At 41.2% G+C, this 22,863-nt stretch overlaps 1 protein-coding gene across 2 annotated transcripts in view; it reads right to left on the bottom strand.

Moving 5' to 3' along the window:
- Positions 1 to 1,496: 1,496 nt before the first annotated feature.
- Positions 1,497 to 22,863, bottom strand: part of ahnak (AHNAK nucleoprotein) — a 32,217-nt gene continuing 10,850 nt past the window's right edge. For both annotated transcript variants that reach the window (XM_062393772.1, XM_062393771.1), the window contains exon 6: positions 1,497 to 22,768. In XM_062393772.1, coding sequence (XP_062249756.1) covers positions 2,966 to 22,768 — 19,803 coding nt within the window. In that variant the 3' untranslated portion in view covers positions 1,497 to 2,965. The remainder of the gene's footprint in view (positions 22,769 to 22,863) is intronic.

The raw sequence follows: 22,863 nt of genomic DNA, 5'->3' as shown, positions 1-22,863 counted from the left end.
TACCTGAACGTAGTTATACTACCTGTCTGAATTTGCACCGGCCGATGTTGTTGTACGTCATAATCCTGTGACAATGATGTAAAAAAAAAAGGAATTGTGTCCCCAATATAATAGTTTTGCTGTTGAGCTCACCATAAAGTCCTCTACATAGAAGACCCTATACAGTCAAGTAAGGGGTTAGTTAATGAGTGGGTAATTTCAGACACAGCCACAGTGTTTTGTTCAACATTCAGCTGTTTCGCCTACCACTTTATTGTTTTGGTTTGCTATCATATCTCTCACAACATTTTTTTCCGATTTACTGTTGAAATAGTCAAATAAAAAGAAACAAGGGAACCTATTAATGTAAATTTTAACCATATTGGTATTCTGCCTTTCATAATTTGTCTCTATATGGCATAATTGCATGCCAGTGACTGTATTTCAAGTTCAGCTTGACAAAAGTAAAGCCAATCGTCTTGATCTCGCCCTTTTGGATGCCTGTGGTATAGGTAAAAACACCAACCCCTCAATGTAAGTAGGTGAAACATGGGTTAAACTAAGCAATCATAGTGGTTTCTGTCAGTTTTGATAATTTATATCAAATAGATGTATGTTCAAGTTTTGACTTTTATTTTGTGTTTGATTTGACTTAGTTATTAGAAGCTGTAAAAATGGGATTATATGTATTGATAGAAAGATGAGATTCATAGAGCCAACCCCAGGTTGGTTGGCTCAACATAACGTCAATGGCACAAGACGTCTTTCTCTGTTTATTCCAAATGTGAAACTTTCAGATCCTATTGAAGAGAAGAAGAAGTCCAGGCTTCATAAATCCTTACAGAGACTACTTTTTAAGTGTCGTCCCGTTGTCATGTCAATTATATCTCGATGTTTTTGAAATTCTAAAACATATTTCCTGTTTCTTGTTGGTTTATTTAAGTATTTTTTCAATAGAGTTTGCAGTAGATGTGCAGGGTGATCTTAATTGTCCATATTCCATACAACTTAACTTAACTGAAATATGTACAATCCATACTGTATTATAAAACTTTGCATGTCCTCAATTCAGTTCAGTACTATATCAGGAGGAAACAGGGTACTCTAAACGCTTCTAAAGGGGCCTGCCCAACATCTTGAAATATACCTTTTCCATTACATCATTTTTTTGATCTTTTTTTTTCTTTTTTAAATGGTGACCTTACTGTTTGGCCTGTTGGATAAATGCACTTTGAATATATAAATTGTTCTATATGTGGAGTGATACAGTCCACTGTTTGTTGAATTTGATATATCATTGTACCCTGTCGTGAGAAGCATATCACCAGTGACAAATCTTAAAAATACTAATATTAACTCGAGTCCGATGAGTTGTTGTACGATTGTTAATGTTTATCAGTCATAATTAATTAATAATTCAAAGCTAACTTTACGGTTAAGTGGAACTAAGTAAATCCTAAGTATTGATCACATATCAAATCACATAGAAATAGTAAATACAAACTGAAGAAACAATATTAATTCTGTAAATTTTTTATTTAGTTTCTTTGGCAGAATGCAAACAAAAGAATAGACCCAAAATATTGTCTTCCATTTTCATCATATCTGATCCAAACTATGCAACTCTCTGTCAATGCATATTTGTGGATACAAATGAAATACAAATGTCTATATTTGTGACATGGTTTTACATATTCATAACAGTGTGTACAGAGAGTGACAAAAGAAATAAAATACAGAGGATCGTAAAAAAGGTAAGAATGAAAATAAGGAAGCACAAACTGTTTAATACAAGTGACACAAATGCATATTTTTGATAAATCACAAAATTTGAAGGTGAATTGATTTGCTTAAAAATGAACAGAGAAGTACTTGCAGCATTTTAGAGAGAGTTGATAGTTTTTCTAAACAGTGATTGTCTTTGCAAATATGGTGTATACAACATCATCACCCTTTAGAATGTAAATGTGTTATGGCCAGCCAGTGGCGGACTGCACTCACTCAGTGTGCACTGTTTCAAAGCATTAGGTTAGAAGTTATAGTGATTTCTTTTTTTAAAGCGACCTTCCTTTAAATAGGATGCCACATTAGTTCAGTCTGTGAATATATGAATGAATTAGTGAGATAGCAAATTAATTAATGAATTAATTAAAATGTACACAATGAATTAAACTTAATCAAGCATTAAAAATAATAAATAAAATGAATGATAAAAAAAATAAAGACTGCGTGTGAGACAATTTCAGAGAAAATTCTGACTTAAAAAATGTATGATTTGTAATTACCACTCTGTGAATAAACCTCATAATGAATTCAACCAACAAAATAATAGACTGAGTTATTGAGAAAATATCTATTTCCACAGATTAATTTCTATCTCTTACATTGGTTAGCCTCCAAAATCCGAGGTCTGATGCTCCAAGTCCGCCCCTGGCCAGCTCTCTGTTACATAAATATACTTCTACAACGGTTATATTATATCAAAGCTTGAAAATAAAATTATTTCATTAAGAAAAACTGGTAAATGTTTGTATTTGTGTTTTGTGTATAAACAGGATTTTCCTTCAAAATAATTATTGTAAAGATCTGTTCTGTGCATTAGACCCCTGGATACAAACGTACCACACCCGTTCATTAAAACATTCATTTAATAGAATGTAGTAGGACAAAATGACAAACCCTGTAATAAACTATTGATGGATATTTGGTGATATGGCATATTTTCAATAAATCTGGACTATGTACAAAAAACGATATTTATTATTACAATACAAATTAATCTTATTTACAGTTTGAAGGGATTTTAAACAATCTCATGCACTCCTGACTAATTATTGAAAAAAAAGCGAAAATAATTTCTTATTGTTAATGACATTAAGATGACTGTGTGTCTCCAGAGATTTAAACAAAGTGCTGTTTAAAGAATTTAACGTTCAAGAAGAATATTTTTGACTGTACATGAGAATTGAATTGGCTTTATAACCAATCATTTTTTGGGTGAGACCGATAGTTCAAGTCTTGGGAACCTAAAACCGCCTCTTGAAACACTGTCACTGCTGGAAGATGAGGACAATCTTGACTTTTTAGAGGGTAGGGACAGACCTGCACTTCCCTCTGCTCCTGCTTCACTGCCCTCACCAAGTGTCACTTCATATGAGCCCTTAGACTTTGAACCAAACCCTCCAAAGGTGCCAAACTTCAACTTGCTTTTCTTTCCTTTAACCTTGCTTCCTCCCATGTCTAATGAAATGTCGCCACCCTCAGCATCTAGGTGAACTGAAGGAGAACTGACTGCAAGCCCTCCCTCATCACTCAGAGACGATGACCTATGCCTTGACTTCTTGAAAAGATCTAGTGAGGCTGACTTGCCTTTAGTTGACACACCAAGTCCAGGATCACCTTCTAGTTTTAATTCCCCAGTGTGCACACTTAGGTCTTTACTTCCTTTTCCACTGGCACTGAATTCTCCCTCAGGTCCCCGAACATCACCTACACTACTGCCCTTTGCTTTTGATTTGCCAAATAGTTTTGGCATCTTTACCCTTACTTTACCTTCACTTTGCTTTAGTTCTGGACTCGCAACCTCAACATTCTGGGCACTAACCGACGGAGGCTGTAGATTTATTCCTCCAGTTACTGAAAATTCAGATTTTACATTTCCTCCACCTTCTTCGCCTTTTAGCTGAGGGAGGGCAATACCAAATGTTGGTGCCTTGATTTTGGGGAATGTGACTGTACCCTCTGGGTATTGAATGCCACCACTTGCACTGCCCACCGAATAATTTGCATCAGAAGTCTTAAATTTCAAATCTGACCCTTCCAACCTAACATCTGAACACGCCATGGAAGATCCATCAGAGGCAGCATTCAGGCTTACAGATGGCAAATCTATGTCATGTGATTTCAGTCCCTCAGATAAAGACCCAGCGCCTTTTAATTTTGGTGATTTCATATCAAATTCCACATCAGGAAAATGAAGCCTACCAAACATAGGCTTCTTTACTTTTGTTCCTTTGGCATGAATATTTGGTGTGTCTACATCAACATCTATGGCTGGTGTTGCTATGTCAAAATCTGATTTCTTTGCCTTTGCTTTCACTTTAGGAAGCTTAAATTTACCCCTTTTCCCCTTTACACTGATGTCAATATCAGGGGCATCCAGACTTGCTTCAGTGTCTGGGAGATGTACATCTGTTTTGGAACCTTTAGCTCCCACACTGAACATGGGTTTTTTAACCATCAAATCAGGACCTTCAACTTCTGGCGATTTCATTCCAAACTTAGGACCCTTGAACTTGGGAAAAGTAACACCTGTCTTTCCACCTTCTATTGTCATGGTTGGTGATTTGAGTTCAGGTCCTTCCAGCTTTGGAACTGAGACATCAACACCCCCTTTAGGAGTGGAACCTTTCAGATTGAAATCCGCACTGGGCATGGAGAGCTTAGGTCCTGAAATATTTGGCACGTTGAATCTGGGCCCTTTAAACTTACCACTAGAACTCTCAATGTCAGCATCTAGTCCAGTGATATCCACTTCAGGTGCTTTAATATCAATGTTCGCTGTTGGAAGGCTGACATCAATTTCTGGGCCTTCAAGTTTAGGACCTTTTCCACCAAATGATGGCATTGTAAACTTGGGCATTTTAAATCCTCCTTTCTGACCCTCGAAGTCAAAATCTGGTCCTTCAATATCAACCTTGGGAGCTTTTATGTCACCCTCAATCGTTGGACCAGACATTTCAACACCTCCCTTCATGTTGGAGCCCTTCATACTAAGGTCCCACTCTGGAAGCTTGGGTCCTGACAGTGATGGTAATTTGATCTTGGTTCCTTTGAATTTGGCATCAGGACCTTCAATGTCAATTTCTGGCCCTTTAATGTCAACCTTAGGTACGTTAACATCAATATTAGCTTTTGGAAGGTTTACATCAACATCTGGACCCTCCAATTTAGGGCCCTTGAAGCCAAAGGAAGGCATTTTTATATGAGGCATGTCAAATCCACCTTTTGGACCTTGAATGTTAAGGTCTGGAGCATTGATATCAACATCAGGTCCTTTTATGTCTCTTTCCACCTTTGGAAGTGACATATCACCTTTAAATGATGGCCCTTTTAGATTGAAGTCAACATCTGGCATACTGATCTTTGGTCCTGATATGGTTGGCATTTGGATTCTTGGTCCCTTTAACTTGCCACTAGGAATCTCTAGGTCAACCTCTTGTCCTTTGATATCCAATCCAGGGGCTTTAATATCAATATCAGTTCCTGACAAACCAACATCAACATCAGGTCCTTCAAATTTGGGACTCTTCCCACCAAAGGTTGGTATTTTAAATTTCGGCATTTTGAATCCTCCTCTGTGTCCCTCAATGTCAACTTCTGGCCCTTCAATATCAACCTTGGGAGTTTTGATATCACCTTCTATCTTTGGAATAGACACATCAACACCTCCCTTCATTTTCGGCCCCTTGAGACTGAGGTCCCACTCTGGAAGATTGGGTCCTGACAGTGATGGCATTTTAATTTTAGGTGTTTTGAATTTTGCATCAGGACCTTCAATGTCAATTTCTGGCCCTTCAATGTCAACCTTAGGTACGTTAACATCAATATTAGCTTTTGGAAGGTTTAAATCAACATCTGGACCTTCCAACTTAGGGCCCTTGAAGCCAAAGGAAGGCATCTTTATATGAGGCATGTCAAATCCACCTTTTGGACCTTGAATGTTAAGGTCTGGAGCATTGATATCAACATCAGGTGCTTTTATGTCTCCTTCCAACTTTGGAAGTGACATATCTCCTTTAAATGAAGGCCCTTTCAGATTGAAGTCCACATCTGGCATATTGATGTTTGGTCCGCTGATGGTTGGCATTTTAAATTTAGTTCCCTTGATTTTGCCACTAGGACTCTCAAAGTCAACCTCCGGTCCTTTGATATCCAATCCGGGAGCTTTAATATCAATATCAGTGCCTGGCAAACTGACATCAACATCAGGTCCTTCAAGTTTTGGACTCTTCCCACCAAAGGTTGGCATTTTAAATTTCGGCATTTTGAATCCTCCTCTGTGTCCCTCAATATCAACTTCTGGCCCTTCAATGTCAACCTTGGGAGTTTTGATATCACCTTCTATCTTTGGAATAGACACATCAACACCTCCCTTCATGTTGGGCCCCTTTAGACTGAGGTCCCACTCTGGAAGCTTGGGTCCTGTCAGTGATGGCATTTTAATTTTAGGTGTTTTGAATTTTGCATCAGGACCTTCAATGTCAATTTCTGGCCCTTTAATGTCAACCTTAGGTACGTTAACATCAATATCAGCTTTTGGAAGGTTTACATCAACATCTGGACCCTCCAATTTAGGGCCCTTGAAGCCAAAGGAAGGCATTTTTATATGAGGCATGTCGAATCCACCTTTTGGACCTTGAATGTTAAGGTCTGGAGCATTGACATCAACATCAGGTGCTTTTATGTCTCCTTCCAACTTTGGAAGTGACATATCTCCTTTAAATGAAGGCCCTTTCAGATTGAAGTCCACATCTGGCATACTAATCTTTGGTCCGCTGATGGTTGGCATTTTGAATTTACTTCCCTTGATTTTGCCACTAGGACTCTCCATGTCAACCTCTGGTCCTTTGATATCCAATCCGGGAGCTTTAATATCAATATCAGTTTCTGGCAAACTGACGTCAACATCAGGTCCTTCAAGTTTTGGACTCTTCCCACCAAAGGTTGGCATTTTAAATTTCGGCATTTTGAATCCTCCTCTGTGTCCCTCAATATCAACTTCTGGCCCTTCAATGTCAACCTTGGGAGTTTTGATATCACCTTCTATCTTTGGAATAGACACATCAACACCTCCCTTCATGTTGGGCCCCTTTAGACTGAGGTCCCACTCTGGAAGCTTGGGTCCTGTCAGTGATGGCATTTTAATTTTAGGTGTTTTGAATTTTGCATCAGGACCTTCAATGTCAATTTCTGGCCCTTTAATGTCAACCTTAGGTACGTTAACATCAATATCAGCTTTTGGAAGGTTTACATCAACATCTGGACCCTCCAATTTAGGGCCCTTGAAGCCAAAGGAAGGCATTTTTATATGAGGCATGTCGAATCCACCTTTTGGACCTTGAATGTTAAGGTCTGGAGCATTGACATCAACATCAGGTGCTTTTATGTCTCCTTCCAACTTTGGAAGTGACATATCTCCTTTAAATGAAGGCCCTTTCAGATTGAAGTCCACATCTGGCATACTAATCTTTGGTCCGCTGATGGTTGGCATTTTGAATTTACTTCCCTTGATTTTGCCACTAGGACTCTCCATGTCAACCTCTGGTCCTTTGATATCCAATCCGGGAGCTTTAATATCAATATCAGTTTCTGGCAAACTGACGTCAACATCAGGCCCTTCAAGTTTTGGACCTTTCCCTCCAAAGTTTGGCATTTTAAATGTCGGCATTTTGAATCCTCCTCTGTGTCCCTCAATGTCAACTTCTGGCCCTTCAATGTCAACCTTTGGAGTTTTGATATCACCTTCTATCTTTGGAATAGACACATCAAAGTCTCCCTTCATTTTGGGCCCCTTCAGACTAACGTCCCACTCTGGAAGCTTGGGTCCTGACATTGATGGCATTTTAAATTTAGGTGTTTTGAATTTTGCATCAGGACCTTCAATGTCAATGTCTGGACCTTCCATGTCAACCTTAGGTAGGTTGATATCAATATTAGCTTTTGGAAGGTTAACATCAACATCTGGACCCTCCAATTTAGGGCCCTTGAAGCCAAAGGAAGGCATTTTTATATGAGGCATGTCAAATCCACCTTTTGGACCTTGAATGTTAAGGTCTGGAGCATTGATATCAACAGCAGGTCCTTTTATGTCTCCTTCCAACTTTGGAAGTGACGTATCTCCTTTAATTGAAGGCCCTTTCAGATTGAAGTCCACGTCTGGCATACTGATCTTTGGTCCGGTGATGGTTGGCATTTTGAATTTACTTCCCTTGATTTTGCCACTGGGACTCTCCAGGTCAACCTCTGGTCCTTTGATATCGAATCCAGGAGCTTTGATATCAATATCAGTTCCTGGCACGCTGACATCAATATCAGGCCCTTCAAGTTTTGGACCTTTCCCTCCGAAGTGTGGCATTTTAAATTTCGGCATTTTGAATCCTCCTCTGTGCCCGTCAATGTCAACCTCTGGCCCTTCAACGTCAACCTTCGGAGTTTTGATATCACCTTTTATCTTTGGAATAGACACATCAAAGTCTCCCTTCATTTTGGGCCCCTTCAGACTAACGTCCCACTCTGGAAGCTTGGGTCCTGACATTGATGGCATTTTAATTTTAGGTGTTTTGAATTTGGTATCAGGACCTTCAATGTCAATTTCTGGCCCTTTAACGTCAACTTTAGGTAGGTTGACATCAATATTAGCTTTTGGAAGGTTAACATCAACATCTGGACCCTCCAATTTAGGGCCCTTGAAGCCAAAGGAAGGCATTTTTATATGAGGCATATCAAATCCACCTTTTGGACCTTGAATGTTAAGGTCTGGAGCATTGATATCAACAGCGGGTCCTTTTATGTCTCCTTCCAACTTTGGAAGTGACATATCTCCTTTAATTGAAGGCCCTTTAAGATTAAAGTCCACGTCTGGCATACTGATCTTTGGTCCGGTGATGGTTGGCATTTTAAATTTAGTTCCCTTGATTTTGCCGCTTCGACTCTCCAAGTCAACCTCTGTTCCAGCGATATCCAAACCTGGAGCTTTAATATCAATATCAGTTCCTGGCAAGCTGACATCCACATCAGGCCCTTCAAGTTTTGGACCTTTCCCTCCAAAGTTTGGCATTTTGAATGTCGGCATTTTGAATCCTCCTCTGTGTCCCTCAATGTCAACTTCAGGCCCTTCAATGTCAACCTTGGGTGTTTTGATATCACCTTCTATCTTTGGAATAGACACATCAAAGTCTCCCTTCATTTTGGGCCCCTTCAGACTAACGTCCCACTCTGGAAGCTTGGGTCCTGACATTGATGGCATTTTAAATTTAGGTGTTTTGAATTTTGCATCAGGACCTTCAATGTCAATGTCTGGACCTTCCATGTCAACCTTAGGTATGTTAACATCAATATTAGCTTTTGAAAGGTTAACATCAACATCTGGACCCTCCAATTTAGGGCCCTTGAAGCCAAAGGAAGGCATTTTTATATGAGGCATGTCAAATCCACCTTTTGGACCTTGAATGTTAAGGTCTGGAGCATTGATATCAACAGCAGGTGCTTTTATGTCTCCTTCCAACTTTGGAAGTGACATATCTCCTTTAAATGAAGGCCCTTTCAGATTGAAGTCCACGTCTGGCATATTGATCTTTGGTCCAGTGATGGTTGGCATTTTGAATTTACTTCCCTTGATTTTGCCACTGGGACTCTCCAGGTCAACCTCTGGTCCTTTGATATCCAATCCAGGAGATTTTATATCAATATCAGTTCCTGGCACGCTGACATCAATGTCAGGCCCTTCAAGTTTTGGACCTTTCCCTCCGAAGTGTGGCATTTTAAATTTCGGCATTTTGAATCCTCCTCTGTGCCCGTCAATGTCAACCTCTGGCCCTTCAATGTCAACCTTCGGAGTTTTGATATCACCTTTTATCTTGGGAATAGACACATCAAAGTCTCCCTTCATTTTTGGCCCCTTCAGACTAACGTCCCACTCTGGAAGCTTGGGTCCTGACATTGATGGCATTTTAAATTTAGGTGTTTTGAATTTTGCATCAGGACCTTCAACGTCAATGTCTGGACTTTCCATGTCAACCTTAGGTAGGTTAACATCAATATTAGCTTTTGGAAGGTTAACATCAACATCTGGACCCTCCAATTTAGGGCCCTTGAAGCCAAAGGAAGGCATTTTTATATGAGGCATATCAAATCCACCTTTTGGACCTTGAATGTTAAGGTCTGGAGCATTGATATCAACAGCAGGTCCTTTTATGTCTCCTTCCAACTTTGGAAGTGACGTATCTCCTTTAATTGAAGGCCCTTTAAGATTGAAGTCCACGTCTGGCATACTGATCTTTGGTCCGGTGATGGTTGGCATTTTAAATTTACTTCCCTTGATTTTACCACTGGGACTCTCCAGGTCAACCTCTGTTCCTGTGATATCCAAACCGGGAGCTTTAATATCAATATCAGTTCCTGGCAAGCTGACATCCACATCCGGACCTTCAAGTTTTGGACCTTTCCCTCCAAAGTTTGGCATTTTAAATTTCGGCATTTTGAATCCTCCTCTGTGTCCCTCAATGTCAACTTCAGGCCCTTCAATGTCAACCTTTGGAGTTTTGATATCGCCTTCTATCTTTGGAATAGACACATCAAAGTCTCCCTTCATTTTGGGCCCCTTCAGACTAACGTCCCACTCTGGAAGCTTGGGTCCTGACAGTGATGGCATTTTAATTTTAGGTGTTTTGAATTTTGCATCAGGACCTTCAATGTCAATGTCTGGACCTTCCATGTCAACCTTAGGTAGGTTGACATCAATATTAGCTTTTGGAAGGTTAACATCAACATCTGGACCCTCCAATTTAGGGCCCTTGAAGCCAAAGGAAGGCATTTTTATATGAGGCATGTCAAATCCAGCTTTTGGACCTTTAACATCAACTTTTGGACCTTCCATATTGAAGTCTGGAGCATTGATATCAACGTCAGGTGCTTTTAGTTCTCCTTTCAACTTTGGAAGTGACATATCACCTTTTAATGAAGGCCCTTTCAGATTGAAGTCCACATCTGGCATACTGATCTTTGGTCCGGTGATCGTTGGCATTTTGAATTTAGTTCCCTTGATTTTACCACTAGGACTCTCCAGGTCAACGTCTGGTCCTTTGATATCTAATCCAGGAGCTTTAATATCAATATCACTTCCTGGCAAGCTGACATCAACTTCAGGCCCTTCAAGTTTTGGACCTTTTCCACCAAAGTGTGGCATTTTAAATTTCGGCATTTTGAATCCTCCTCTGTGCCCCTCAATGTCAACTTCTGGCCCTTCAATGTCAACCTTGGGAGTTTTGATATCACCTTTTATCTTTGGAACAGACACATCAACATCTCCCTTCATTTTGGGCCCCTTGAGACTGAGGTCCCACTCTGGAAGCTTGGGTCCTGAGAGTGATGGCATTTTTAGGTTGGGTGTTTTTAATTTTACATCAGGACCTTCCATGTCAATTTCTGGCCCTTTAACATCTACCTTTGGTAGGTTAACATCAATATTAGCTTTTGGAAGATTTACATCAACATCTGGACCCTCCAATTTAGGTCCCTTGAAGCCAAAGGAAGGCATTTTTATATGAGGCATGTCAAATCCACCTTTTGGACCTTGAATGTTAAGGTCTGGAGCATTGATATCAACAGCAGGTCCTTTTATGTCTCCTTCCAACTTTGGAAGTGACGTATCTCCTTTAAATGAAGGTCCTTTCATATTGAAGTCCACATCTGGCATACTGATCTTTGGTCCAGTGATGGTTGGCATTTTGAATTTAGTTCCCTTGATTTTGCCACTTGGACTCTCCAAATCAACCTCTGGTCCTTTGATATCCAATCCGGGAGCTTTAATATCAATATCAGTGCCTGGCAAGCTGACATCAACATCAGGCCCTTCAAGTTTTGGACCTTTCCCTCCAAAGTTTGGCATTTTAAATTTCGGCATTTTGAATCCTCCTCTGTGCCCCTCAATGTCAACTTCTGGCCCTTCAATGTCAACCTTGGGAGTTTTGATATCACCTTTTATCTTTGGAATAGACGCATCAAAGTCTCCCTTCATTTTGGGCCCCTTCAGACTGAGGTCCCACTCTGGAAGCTTGGGTCCTGAAATTGATGGTATTTTTATGTTGGGTGTTTTGAATTTTGCATCAGGACCTTCAATGTCAATTTCTGGCCCCTTAATGTCAACTTTAGGTATGTTAACATCAATATCAGCTTTTGGAAGGTTTACATCAATATCTGGACCCTCCAATTTAGGGCCCTTGAAGCCAAAGGAAGGCATTTTTATATGAGGCATGTCAAATCCACCTTTTGGACCTTGAATATTAAAGTCTGGAGCATTGACATCAACATCAGGCGCTTTTATGTCTCCTTCCAACTTTGGAAGTGACATATCTCCTTTAAGAGAAGGCCCTTTCAGATTGAAGTCCACATCTGGCATACTGATCTTTGGTCCGGTGATGGTTGGCATTTTGAATTTACTTCCCTTGATTTTGCCACTGGGACTCTCCAGGTCAACTTCTGGTCCTTTGATATCCAATCCAGGAGCTTTAATATCAATATCAGTTCCTGGCATGCTGACATCAATATCAGGCCCTTCAAGTTTTGGACCTTTCCCTCCGAAGTGTGGCATTTTAAATTTCGGCATTTTGAATCCTCCTCTGTGCCCGTCAATGTCAACCTCTGGCCCTTCAATGTCAACCTTGGGAGTTTTGATATCACCTTTTATCTTTGGAACAGACACATCAACATCTCCCTTCATTTTCGGCCCCTTGAGACTGAGGTCCCACTCTGGAAGCTTGGGTCCTGAGAGTGATGGCATTTTTAGGTCGGGTGTTTTTAATTTTGCATCAGGACCTTCCATGTCAATTTCTGGCCCTTTAACATCTACCTTTGGTAGGTTAACATCAATATTAGCTTTTGGAAGATTTACATCAACGTCTGGACCCTCCAATTTAGGTCCCTTGAAGCCAAAGGAAGGCATTTTTATATGAGGCATGTCAAATCCACCTTTTGGACCTTGAATATTAAAGTCTGGAGCATTGATATCAACATCAGGTGCTTTAATGTCTCCTTCCAGCTTTGGAAGTGACATATCTCCTTTCATTGAAGGCCCTTTCAGATTGAAGTCCACGTCTGGCATACTGATCTTTGGTCCGCTGATTGTTGGCATTTTGAATTTACTTCCCTTGATTTTGCCACTGGGACTCTCCAGGTCAACTTCTGGTCCTTTGATATCCAATCCAGGAGCTTTAATATCAATATCAGTTCCTGGCATGCTGACATCAATATCAGGCCCTTCAAGTTTTGGACCTTTCCCTCCGAAGTGTGGCATTTTAAATTTCGGCATTTTGAATCCTCCTCTGTGCCCGTCAATGTCAACCTCTGGCCCTTCAATGTCAACCTTGGGAGTTTTGATATCACCTTTTATCTTTGGAACAGACACATCAACATCTCCCTTCATTTTCGGCCCCTTGAGACTGAGGTCCCACTCTGGAAGCTTGGGTCCTGAGAGTGATGGCATTTTTAGGTTGGGTGTTTTTAATTTTGCATCAGGACCTTCCATGTCAATTTCTGGCCCTTTAACATCTACCTTTGGTAGGTTAACATCAATATTAGCTTTTGGAAGATTTACATCAACATCTGGACCCTCCAATTTAGGTCCCTTGAAGCCAAAGGAAGGCATTTTTATATGAGGCATGTCAAATCCACCTTTTGGACCTTGAATATTAAAGTCTGGAGCATTGATATCAACATCAGGTGCTTTAATGTCTCCTTCCAGCTTTGGAAGTGACATATCTCCTTTCAATGAAGGCCCTTTCAGATTGAAGTCCACGTCTGGCATACTGATCTTTGGTCCGCTGATTGTTGGCATTTTGAATTTAGTTCCCTTGATTTTGCCACTGGGAATCTCCAGGTCAACCTCTGGTCCTTTGATATCCAATCCGGGACTTTTAATATCAATATCGGTGCCAGGCAAGCTGACATCAACATCAGGTCCTTCAGGTTTTGGACCTTTCCCTCCAAAGTGTGGCATTTTAAATTTCGGCATTTTGAATCCTCCTTTTGGCCCCTCAATATCAACTTCTGGCCCTTCAATGTCAACCTTGGGAGTTTTGATATCACCTTCTATCTTTGGAATAGACACATCAAAGTCTCCCTTCATTTTGGGCCCCTTCAGACTAACGTCCCACTCTGGAAGCTTGGGTCCTGACAGTGATGGCATTTTAATTTTAGGTGTTTTGAATTTGGCATCAGGACCTTCAATGTCAATTTCTGGCCCTTTAATGTCAACTTTAGGTAGGTTAACATCAATATTAGCTTTTGGAAGTTTTACATCAACATCTGGACTCTCCAATTTAGGGCCCTTGAAGCCAAAGGAAGGCATTTTTATATGAGGCATGTCAAATCCACCTTTTGGACCTTGAATGTTAAGGTCTGGATTATTGATATCAACAGCAGGTCCTTTTATGTCTCCTTCCAACTTTGGAAGTGACATATCTCCTTTAAATGAAGGCCCTTTCAGATTGAAGTCCACATCTGGCATACTGATCTTTGGTCCGCTGATGGTTGGCATTTTGAATTTAGTTCCCTTGATCTTGCCACTAGGAGTCTCAAAGTCAACCTCCGGTCCTTTGATATCCAAACCGGGGGCTTCAATATCAACTTCAGTTCCTGGCAAACTGATATCAACTTCAGGTCCTTCAAGTTTTGGACCTTTCACTCCAAAGCCAGGCATTTTAAATTTAGGCATTTTGAATCCTCCTTTTGGCCCCTCAACGTCAACATCTGGTCCTTCAATGTCAATTTTTGGAGCTTTGATGTCACCTTCAATCTTTGGAACAGACACATCAACATCTCCCTTCATTTTGGGCCCCTTCAGACTAAGGTCCCACTCTGGAAGCTTGGGACCTGAGAGTGATGGCATTTTAATTTTAGGTGTTTTGAATTTGGTATCGGGACCTTCAATGTCAATTTCTGGCCCTTTAACGTCAACTTTAGGTAGGTCAACATCAATATTAGCTTTTGGAAGCTTTACATCAACATCTGGACCCTCCAATTTAGGGCCCTTGAAGCCAAAGGAAGGCATTTTTATATGAGGCATGTCAAATCCACCTTTTGGACCTTGAATGTTAAGGTCTGGAGCATTGACATCAACATCAGGCGCTTTTATATCTCCTTCCAACTTTGGAAGTGACATATCTCCTTTAAATGAAGGCCCTTTCAGATTGAAGTCCACATCCGGCATACTGATCTTTGGTCCGCTGATGGTTGGCATTTTGAATTTAGTTCCCTTGATCTTGCCGCTAGGAGTCTCAACGTCCACCTCTGGTCCTTTGATATCCAATCCGGGGGCTTCAATATCAACTTCAGTTCCTGGCAAACTGACATCAACTTCAGGCCCTTCAAGTTTTGGACCTTTCACTCCAAAGCCAGGCATTTTAAATTTAGGCATTTTGAATCCTCCTTTTGGCCCCTCAACGTCAACATCTGGTCGTTCAATGTCAATTTTTGGAGCTTTGATGTCACCTTCCATCTTTGGAACAGTCACATCAACATCTCCCTTCATTTTGGGCCCCTTTAGACTAAGGTCCCACTCTGGAAGCTTGGGTCCTGAGAGCGATGGCATTTTAATTTTAGGTGTTTTGAATTTGGCATCAGGACCTTCAACGTCAATTTCTGGCCCTTTAATGTCAACCTTAGGTACTGTCACATCAATATTAGCTTTTGGAAGGTCTACATCAACATCTGTACCTTCCAATTTAGGGCCCTTGAAGCCAAAGGAAGGCATTTTTATATGAGGCATGTCAAATCCACCTTTTGGACCTGAAAAATCAACCTTGGGGCCTTTGAGATCAATCTCTGGAGTGTCGATATTAACACCAGGTGCTGTTATGTCTCCTTCCAACTTTGGAAGTGACATATCTCCTTTAAATGAAGGCCCTTTCAGATTGAAGTCCACATCTGGCATACTGATCTTTGGTCCGCTGATGGTTGGCATTTTGAATTTAGTTCCCTTGATCTTGCCACTAGGAGTCTCAAAGTCAACCTCCGGTCCTTTGATATCCACTTCGGGGGCTTCAATATCAACTTCGGGCCCTTCAAGTTTTGGACCTTTCACTCCAAAGCCAGGCATTTTAAATTTAGGCATTTTGAATCCTCCTTTTGGCCCCTCAACGTCAACATCTGGTCCTTCAACGTCAATTTTTGGAGCTTTGATGTCACCTTCGATCTTTGGAACAGACACATCAACATCTCCCTTCATTTTGGGCCCTTTCAGACTAAGGTCCCACTCTGGAAGCTTGGGTCCTGACAGTGATGGCATTTTAATTTTAGGTGTTTTGAATTTGGTATCAGGACCTTCAATGTCAATTTCTGGCCCTTTAACGTCAACTTTAGGTAGGTTTACATCAATATTAGCTTTTGGAAGGTTTACATCAACGTCCGGACCCTCCAATTTAGGGCCCTTGAAGCCAAAGGAAGGCATTTTTATATGAGGCATGTCAAATCCACCTTTTGGACCTTGAATGTTAAGGTCTGGAGCATTGACATCAACATCAGGTGCTTTTATGTCTCCTTCCAACTTTGGAAGTGACGTATCTCCTTTAAATGAAGGCCCTTTCAGATTGAAGTCCACATCTGGCATACTGATCTTTGGTCCGCTGATGGTTGGCATTTTGAATTTAGTTCCCTTGATCTTGCCACTAGGAGTCTCAACGTCCACCTCTGGTCCTTTGATATCCAATCCGGGGGCTTCAATATCAACTTCAGTTCCAGGCAAGCTGACATCAACTTCGGGCCCTTCAAGTTTTTGACCTTTCACTCCAAAGCCAGGCATTTTAAATTTAGGCATTTTGAATCCTCCTTTTGGCCCCTCAATGTCAACATCTGGACCTTCAATGTCAATTTTTGGAGCATTGATGTCACCTTCCATCTTTGGAACAGTCACATCAACATCTCCCTTCATTTTGGGCCCCTTTAGACTAAGGTCCCACTCTGGAAGCTTGGGTCCTGAGAGTGATGGCATTTTAATTTTAGGTGTTTTGAATTTGGCATCAGTGTCAACGTCAATTTCTGGCCCTTTAATGTCAACCTTAGGTACTGTCACATCAATATTAGCTTTTGGAAGGTCTACATCAACATCTGTACCTTCCAATTTAGGGCCCATGAAGCCAAAGGAAGGCATTTTTATATGAGGCATGTCAAATCCACCTTTTGGACCTGAAAAATCAACCTTGGGGCCTTTGAGATCAATATCTGGAGTGTCGATATTAACGCCAGGCGCTTTTATGTCTCCTTCCAACTTTGGAAGTGACATATCTCCTTTAAATGAAGGCCCTTTCAGATTGAAGTCCACATCTGGCATACTGATCTTTGGTCCACTGATGGTTGGCATTTTGAATTTAGTTCCCTTGATCTTGCCACTAGAAGTCTCAAAGTCAACCTCCGGTCCTTTGATATCCACTTCGGGGGCTTCAATATCAACTTCGGGCCCTTCAAGTTTTGGACCTTTCACTCCAAAGCCAGGCATTTTAAATTTAGGCATTTTGAATCCTCCTTTTGGCCCCTCAACGTCAACATCTGGTCCTTCAATGTCAATTTTTGGAGCTTTGACGTCACCTTCGATCTTTGGAACAGACACATCAACATCTCCCTTCATTTTGGGCCCTTTCAGACTAAGATCCCACTCTGGAAGCTTGGGTCCTGACAGCGATGGCATTTTAATTTTAGGTGTTTTGAATTTGGTATCAGGATCTTCAATGTCAATTTCTGGCCCTTTAATGTCAACTTTAGGTAGGTTTACATCAATATTAGCTTTTGGAAGCTTTACATCAACATCCGGACCCTCCAATTTAGGGCCCTTGAAGCCAAAGGAAGGCATTTTTATATGAGGCATGTCAAATCCACCTTTTGGACCTTGAACGTTAAGGTCTGGAGCATTGACATCAACATCAGGTGCTTTTATGTCTCCTTCCAACTTTGGAAGTGACATATCTCCTTTAAATGAAGGCCCTTTCAGATTGAAGTCCACATCTGGCATACTGATCTTTGGTCCGCTGATGGTTGGCATTTTGAATTTAGTTCCCTTGATCTTGCCACTAGGAGTCTCAACGTCCACCTCTGGTCCTTTGATATCCAATCCGGGGGCTTCAATATCAACTTCAGTTCCTGGCAAGCTGACGTCAACTTCGGGCCCTTCAAGTTTTGGACCTTTCACTCCAAAACCAGGCATTTTAAATTTAGGCATTTTGAATCCTCCTTTTGGCCCCTCAATGTCAACATCTGGTCCTTCAATGTCAATTTTTGGAGCTTTGATGTCACCTTCAATCTTTGGAACAGACGCATCAACATCTCCCTTCATTTTGGGCCCCTTTAGACTAAGGTCCCACTCTGGAAGCTTGGGTCCTGAGAGCGATGGCATTTTAATTTTAGGTGTTTTGAATTTGGCATCAGGACCTTCAATGTCAATTTCTGGCCCTTTAATGTCAACCTTAGGTACTGTCACATCAATATTAGATTTTGGAAGGTCTACATCAACATCTGGACCTTCCAATTTAGGGCCCTTGAAGCCAAAGGAAGGCATTTTTATATGAGGCATGTCAAATCCACCTTTTGGACCTGAAACATCAACCTTGGGGCCTTTGAGATCAAACTCTGGAGCGTCGATATTAACACCAGGTGCTGTTATGTCTCCTTCCAACTTTGGAAGTGACATATCTCCTTTAAATGAAGGCCCTTTCAGATTTAAGTCCACATCTGGCATACTGACCTTTGGTCCACTGATGGTTGGCATTTTGAATTTAGTTCCCTTGATCTTGCCACTAGGAGTCTCAAAGTCAACCTCCGGTCCTTTGATATCCACTTCAGGGGCTTCAATATCAACTTCGGGCCCTTCAAGTTTTGGACCTTTCACTCCAAAGCCAGGCATTTTAAATTTAGGCATTTTGAATCCTCCTTTTGGCCCCTCAACGTCAACATCTGGCCCTTCAATGTCAATTTTTGGAGCTTTGATGTCACCTTCGATCTTTGGAACAGACACATCAACATCTCCCTTCATTTTGGGCCCTTTCAGACTAAGGTCCCACTCTGGAAGCTTGGGTCCTGAGAGTGATGGCATTTTAATTTTAGGTGTTTTGAATTTGGCATCAGGACCTTCAATGTCAATTTCTGGCCCTTTAATGTCAACCTTAGGTACTGTCACGTCAATATTAGATTTTGGAAGGTCTACATAAACATCTGGACCTTCCAATTTAGGGCCCTTGAAGCCAAAGGAAGGCATTTTTATATGAGGCATGTCAAATCCACCTTTTGGACCTGAAACATCAACCTTCGGGCCTTTGAGATCAATCTCTGGAGCGTCAATATTAACACCAGGTGCTGTTATGTCTCCTTCCAACTTTGGAAGTGACATATCTCCTTTAAATGAAGGCCCTTTCAGATTGAAGTCCACATCTGGCATATTGATCTTTGGTCCACTGATGGTTGGCATTTTGAATTTAGTTCCCTTGATCTTGGCACTAGGACTCTCTAGGTCAACTTTTGGTACTTCAATATCCAATCCAGGGGCTTTAATATCAATATCAGTTCCTGGCAAGCTGACATCAACATCAGGCCCTTCAAGTTTTTGACCTTTCACTCCAAAGCCTGGCATTTTAAATTTCGGCATTTTGAATTCTCCCTTGTGCCCCTCAATGTCAATTTCTGGCCCTTCAAGGTCAACCCGGGGAGTTTTGATGTCACCTTTAATGTCAACCTCAGGTATGTTAACATCAATATTCATTTTTGGAAGGTTAACGTCAACATCTGTTCCTTCAATCTTTGGAAGTGCAACATCAGCACCACCTTTAGGAGTGGAACCTCTCAGATTGAAGTCCACACTAGGCATGGAGAGTTTGGGTCCTGCCACACTTGGCATGTTGAATCTGGGCCCTTTGAGTTTTGCATCAGGACCTTCGATGTCAATTTCTGGCCCTTTAATGTCACCTTTAGGTACGTTAACATCAATATTAGCTTTTGGAAGGTTTACATCAATATCTGGACCCTCCAATGTTGTACCCTTTAAGCCAAAGGAAGGCATTTTTATTTTAGGCATGTCAAATCCACCTTTTGGTCCGGAAATACTTGGCAGGTTGACCTTACTACCATGACCCTCAATGTCAACATCTGGTGCTGTCATTTCCAGTTCAGGTGCTTTAATATCAATGTCTCCTGTTGGAAGGCTAACATCCACTTCAGGCCCTTCAACGTTCGGGCCTTTAACACCAAAGGATGGCAATTTAAGTTTGGGCATTTTGAATCCTCCTTTGTGCCCCTCAATGTCAACCTCTGGTGCCTCAATGTCAATTTTTGGAGCTTTGATGTCACTTGTTATGTCAACCTTAGGTATTTTAACATCAATATTAGCTTTTGGAAGGTTTACATCTGTTCCCTCTAATTGTGGCAGCTTGAATTTTTGACCTTTAGTTTTTGGACCAGTCAATGCCAGGTCAGTATCAAGACCTTCAGAACTTCCATTTTTTTCTTTGATGCTGATGTCCCCTTGTACCATTTTCATATCAATCTCTGGGGCCTTTACCTTTGGTCCCTTAAATCCAAACTTTGGCATTTTAAATTTGGTTTTCTTTGTACCAATCTCTGGAACATCTACTGTTATATCAGGCCCCCTGAGTTCAGCTTTTGGCATTTGAACATCCCCTTTTAAATCACCCTTCAACTTGGGCCCCATCAGGTTGGTATCAGCATCAAAATCCAGATTAGGCCCTCTGATCTCTATTTCAGGTGTTTTGATATCTCCCTCAATTCTTGGAAGGGACACATCCACATTAACTTTATGTTTGGCAGCTTTTGGGTCAAAGTCGACATTTGGCATGTTTATCTTCGGTCGGGAAACTTCTGGCATGTTGAGTTCGGGACCTTTGAGATCCATTTCGGGGGATTTAATACCAAATGTTGGCAATTTGATTTTCGGCATTTCAAATCCACCCATGGGTCCTCCAAAATCAATTTGTGGACCTTTGATGTCAACATCGGGTGTTTTGATGTCTCCTTCGATCTTTGGAGCTGACATATCCACTGCACCTTTGAGCGTGGGCCCTTTCAAATTAACATCCACATCTGGCATGGAGATTTTTGGTCCTGAGATTTTTGGTAACTTGATTGTAGGTCCCTTTATCTTACCACTAGAACTCGGTAAGTCAACCTCTGGTCCTTTGATATCCAATTTGGGGGCTTTAATGTCAACATTTGCTTCTGGGAGGTTAACAACAACTTTAGGTGCTCTTATGTCTCCCTCGGTTTTTGGACCTTTTATTTTTAAATCCACATCTGACATTGTCGGCATATTAAATTTGGGTCCTTTGAGTTTTGGTCCTTCAATATCTACCTCTGGTAATTTGATGTCAATGTCAGTACCTGGAACATCAACTTTTGCTTTTGGAAGGGACACATCAATGTCTGCACCCTCTATGTTTGGACCCTTTATGTTGAGTGATGGCATTTTAAATGAAGGCATTTTAAATCCACCTTTTTTGCCCTCAATATCAAATCCTTGTCCTTCAATGTTCACCTCAGAAGTTGTTATGCCTCCTTCCATCTTTGGAAGAGAAGCATCCACATTTCCCTCGACTCTAGGACCTTTTAGTTTGAAGTCAAGATTTGGGATCTTTGGACCTTTTACAGGGACTTCCACGTCAATCTGTGGAGATTTGATGTCAACATCAGGTACTTTCCCAACAATTGCAGCTTTGGGAATATTAACATCCCCTTTAAAGGATGGAATTTTGATTTTAGGCATTTCAAATTCACTCTTCGGCCCTTGAACATTAACTTCTTGCCCTTCAACCCTTGGAACTTTAATTCCAAATGATGGTGTTTCGATTTCAGCTGTTTTAGGTCCCACTTGAGTTTTTACAATCTTTTTACCTCCTTTCATTTTTGGTACAGACACATCACCTTGAAATTTCGTATCTTTTAGGCCATTGGGTCCAGCTTCATGTCCCTCAATGTTAATATCCAATTTTGGGATATTAATGTTTGCATCTGACCGTTCCATATCAACTTTGTCCCCTTTAATGCCAACCACAGTGGTTTTGACATCAATTTGTGGTGCTTTAATGTCAATATCAGGTTTGGTTCCTTTGATTTTTAAATCAATGCTTTCAACACCAGCTGTAGGTGCTTTAATAGCAACCCCATGACCACCAAATGATGGTATCTTTATCTGAGGCATTTTGAAATCCCCTTCATTTCCCTCAATATTTACATCTGGACCTTTGAAGTCTACTATCGGTGCCTTGATTTCTCCCTCAGTCTTTGGCACACCACTTACATCCACACCTGCCATTGAAATCTTGGCAGACCTTGAGGAATATCCCGATTTAACATGGCCAATTGTTACCGCTGATCCTCCATTCTCGTCCGCAGAGATAACCTCTGCACCTCCTATCCCTCCTATTGTAACATGCTTACTCCCAGTGTTTGTGCTGTCTCTTAGTTTCATGCCTGCTTCTGACAACTGGTTGCTTCCATCTCCTTGCTCTGCACCTCCTTTTGAGATCTCAAAACCTGCCTGGCCACCACCTGTTATTCCAAAGTTTGGTCCTTTAAATCTGAGACCTGCACTTCTGTCTTTTTCTATCTCTCTTGTATTTGTTGTGGTCTTAACACCCCCACTGCCCCACCGTGTCTCTGTGGAGCTAACATGTGGTCCAGTGTAAGAGACATTGCTTGACTCAAAAACTCCCTCCTCTGTTCCCTCTTTACCTGAAGGGCTGCCATGTGAGATTTTGAAACGAGGAGAACCATCTGCAGATTCGTTCCTTGGCCCCTTGAACTCTGGGCTTGAAACCTCAAGCTGCTCACTTGGGCCACTTGGCATGTCCACTGTGTAGGTAGTAATGCGGCGGGTGATGGTAGTAATTGTGCTGCCATCAGTGCTTGTGCTGCTGTGCCGCTCTGTACGAACATCAACTCCTTCTGCAAGGTCCTCAGACTTCAGCCTTGGTTTGATTTTCTTTGTGTATATTCTCTTATAGTCCTCATCATCACCACTCTGTAAAACACGAGAAGATACACTCACCATTGAATGCATTTGTTTCAATAGATTCCCTATACAAATGTCAGGTATCATAATACAAAGAAAAAAAC

The sequence above is a fragment of the Platichthys flesus genome, chromosome 8, assembly GCF_949316205.1.
Source record: "Platichthys flesus chromosome 8, fPlaFle2.1, whole genome shotgun sequence".
Taxonomy (NCBI): domain Eukaryota; kingdom Metazoa; phylum Chordata; class Actinopteri; order Pleuronectiformes; family Pleuronectidae; genus Platichthys; species Platichthys flesus.
This window is presented reverse-complemented; position numbering and strand designations above follow the sequence as displayed.